Below are 3050 nucleotides of genomic sequence, written 5' to 3' on the forward strand. Positions count from 1 at the left end.
TCATCCTGCATACCCACACCTCTCATCGCGCCATCTTCACGCATCCTCATCCTGCCGCTTCACACCTTCCTTCATTCCTGCCACTCCCACACTCTTCCTCATATCCTGCCATCTTTCACGCGATCATAATCCTGCCATCTCCCACACTCTTCCTTCATTCCTACCATCTGCCTTCTTCATTCCCACGTTTCTCGATCATATATGAAGAATATTTTACTATTATGTTACTATTATATGTTACTATAATATTATGATTTCTTGCTATTGTAACTGTGTTATTTAAATGTTTTTAATGTTTCCTGTTTTAGCCTCTCACATGCTTTCCCCTTGCTCCTGCTGCAATAGTTGTCTCTGATGTGTGAACCTTCAGCTGATAGCACAACAGGTTTTGCTTCCAAACGACTTCCGCCATCTGTGGTAGTCTCGACTCACCTCATCCACTCTCTGTCACCCCTTCCTGCTGTATCCCATCTAAAAAAATATTAAAAAACCAAATAATATAGATAGTAATCAATCACCTTATATCATGACTATCACATTATAATCGCATCATGATTTGCAATTTCACATAAACATTACCGATAACACGAAACGAATAACACATCGTTAACACGGGTAATTATCGCGCGCGCACACAGCCGGTGAGCAGCAAGTACGAGATGCCGAACCTGCGTCTGAGCCAGGCGTCCGGTGCGCACCTGCGTATATGCTCGCTGCTGCTCTCTGCGTACGAGAAGCCTGCCAGACTACCTGCACGCCACCAGCCGGCAGTCCCGACCCCGCACGCAACCTCCGCCCGCCGACTGCACGGACGCTCGACGCATCACGGAATCCATACAGGAGGGTTGGGTGGAGGAGGAGAAGAGATGGGGAGGTGTGGGAGAAGGGAAGTTGTGGTTTGAGGAGGATATAGGAGTAAGCGAGGGGTAAGGGAGGTTGCAGGATCTGTAGGTGTGGCGTGCGGAGTTCGAGCATGCGTGCCGATATGCGTATATATTATATATTTACTGTATTCACTGTACATTCACTGTTATAGTCTATGGCTGGCAATCAATAGGAACAAGCTACATAACCAGTCTACAAGGACCATCTATGATTACAATTTACTGGGACACAATATATTCGCAGGCTACAACGACCCTATATATTCACGGCCATTAGAGAGCGATGGTCTACCCACATTCAGCTATTCTTTCATCATAGTTACTCTAATACCCTCCCCCCCATCCATGCACGTGTCCTTGCGAGTGTGCCTCACCCACTCCGGTGCGCGACAGTGATTCATTCCCATGTGGCGCCACTCACCGTATGTAGGGGGCATGAACGGCGAGCAGCGTGCCGTGGATGGTGACGGCGATGACGGCGAGGTGGAAGTAGTCGTAGAGCACGGGCACGTGGTGGTGCAGGCCCTTGCGCGTGACGAAGTTGAGCCTGAGCGTGCGCGAGCTGACGCTCTGCAGCTGCAGCGACGACAGGTTGTCCTCCGCGCTGAAACGACGACAAGAGAGACAGAGATGCAGAGAACGCCACGTGCGAGCGATCGAGCGGAGGCGGCGTGAACGATCGAGATCGAAATGCGAGCGCGCGCGAGAACAAGCGAGCATCGTGTGGCCGATCACGTGGCGATGCGAAGGGTCGGCGTTAAAATTATGTGCGCGTGTGAACAAGTGAGCATTTGTGCGGCCGATCACGTGGCGATGCGAACGGTCGGTGTTAAAATTATGTGCGCGTGTGAACAAGTGAGCATTTGTGCGGCCGATCACGTGGCGATGCGAACGGTCGGTGTTAAAATTATGCGAGCGCGAGAACGAGAGTGGCGGGATGCGATTGAGAAGATGCGTGTGGAAAGGAGAACAAGTGATCGTCAGTTTGTCGCGATGCCCATTACAATTTTTCGTTTAATTATGACGAACAGCCGACTGAACACGTTCATATCATTTTCAGAGAGAGAGAGAACACGAGTGCCCTTCATTCGACTCACCAGTACTCTTGGTCGGAGAACCACAGATCCAGTACCAGCTGAATGTCTGCCCTATCCAGCCATTCCTCCACCTGCAACACAGACAGTACGTACTGCAGTAATGAACCGCCAGCTGTTACGACGATCCCTGCTGCATCCACGCTGCATCCAACACACCTTACTCTCGCGCAGTGTCATTCACCTATGACCCCTTATATAATATACTAACATGTTCATCTACGAGCCAATAAACCCATGAACTAGTCTATCCCCCTGACACCTATAATTTCACGTTGACCATGACCCCTTATATCAATCCCCACAGTGTACATCACTCATGCCACCCCCTATACCACAACCATGCACTACACCCTATGCTATGTTTTGTGCATGACCGCCACACTAACCCATGCCCTCAATACCCCCATGCTTAACTATGATGACTGTGACCCCCATATACCCTCACACTGACCTACAACCCCACAACCTCTATGCCCCCAGGCTGACCAATGACCACCACAACCCTTTCATCCCCACACTAATCCATGGTTCCCCGAACCCTATACCGCCATGTTGACCCATGACCTCTAGCCCTAAGACCCATATGATCTCACTGACCCCTATGACCTCACTGACCCCTATGACCTCACTGACCCCCTACGACCCCTATAACCTCACCAAAAGTGAATAATAATAGATTGATAATAGATCTATTATTATTCACTCCTGACCTCACTGACTCGCTATGACCCCTATGACCTCACTGACCCCTTATGACCCCTGCGACCTCACTGACCCGGGTCGCGTCGACGAGCAGGTGCACGCGGAACAGCGCGACATCGTTGACGCTGACTTCCTCGTTGCGGTAGAGGATCTGGAACGTCTTGCTGATGACGACGTCATTCTCGACGTACGCCGGCGCCACCAGCTCACCGTCGGCCGCTGCAACACACACCATAGATAAATATGTGACACACTCACGCCCGCGGCGAGAGAGAGAGAGAGAGAGAGAGAGAGAGAGAGAGAGAGAAAGAGAAAGAGAAAGAGCAAGAGCAAGAGCAAGAGCAAGAGCAAGAGCAAGAGCAAGAGC

At 50.7% G+C, this 3050-nt stretch overlaps 1 protein-coding gene across 1 annotated transcript in view; it reads right to left on the minus strand.

The window, feature by feature from the left end:
- The window catches only part of LOC106816804 (protein FAM135A-like), a 21226-nt gene that overhangs the window by 14768 nt on the left and 3408 nt on the right, over positions 1–3050 (minus strand). Inside the window, 3 exon segments of the mRNA XM_014821428.1 lie at positions 1305–1488; positions 1982–2052; positions 2757–2902. Coding sequence (XP_014676914.1) covers positions 1305–1488; positions 1982–2052; positions 2757–2902 — 401 coding nt within the window.

Source organism: Priapulus caudatus, unplaced genomic scaffold (genome assembly GCF_000485595.1).
Source record: "Priapulus caudatus unplaced genomic scaffold, Priapulus_caudatus-5.0.1 Scaffold1491, whole genome shotgun sequence".
NCBI lineage: Eukaryota > Metazoa > Priapulida > Priapulimorpha > Priapulimorphida > Priapulidae > Priapulus > Priapulus caudatus.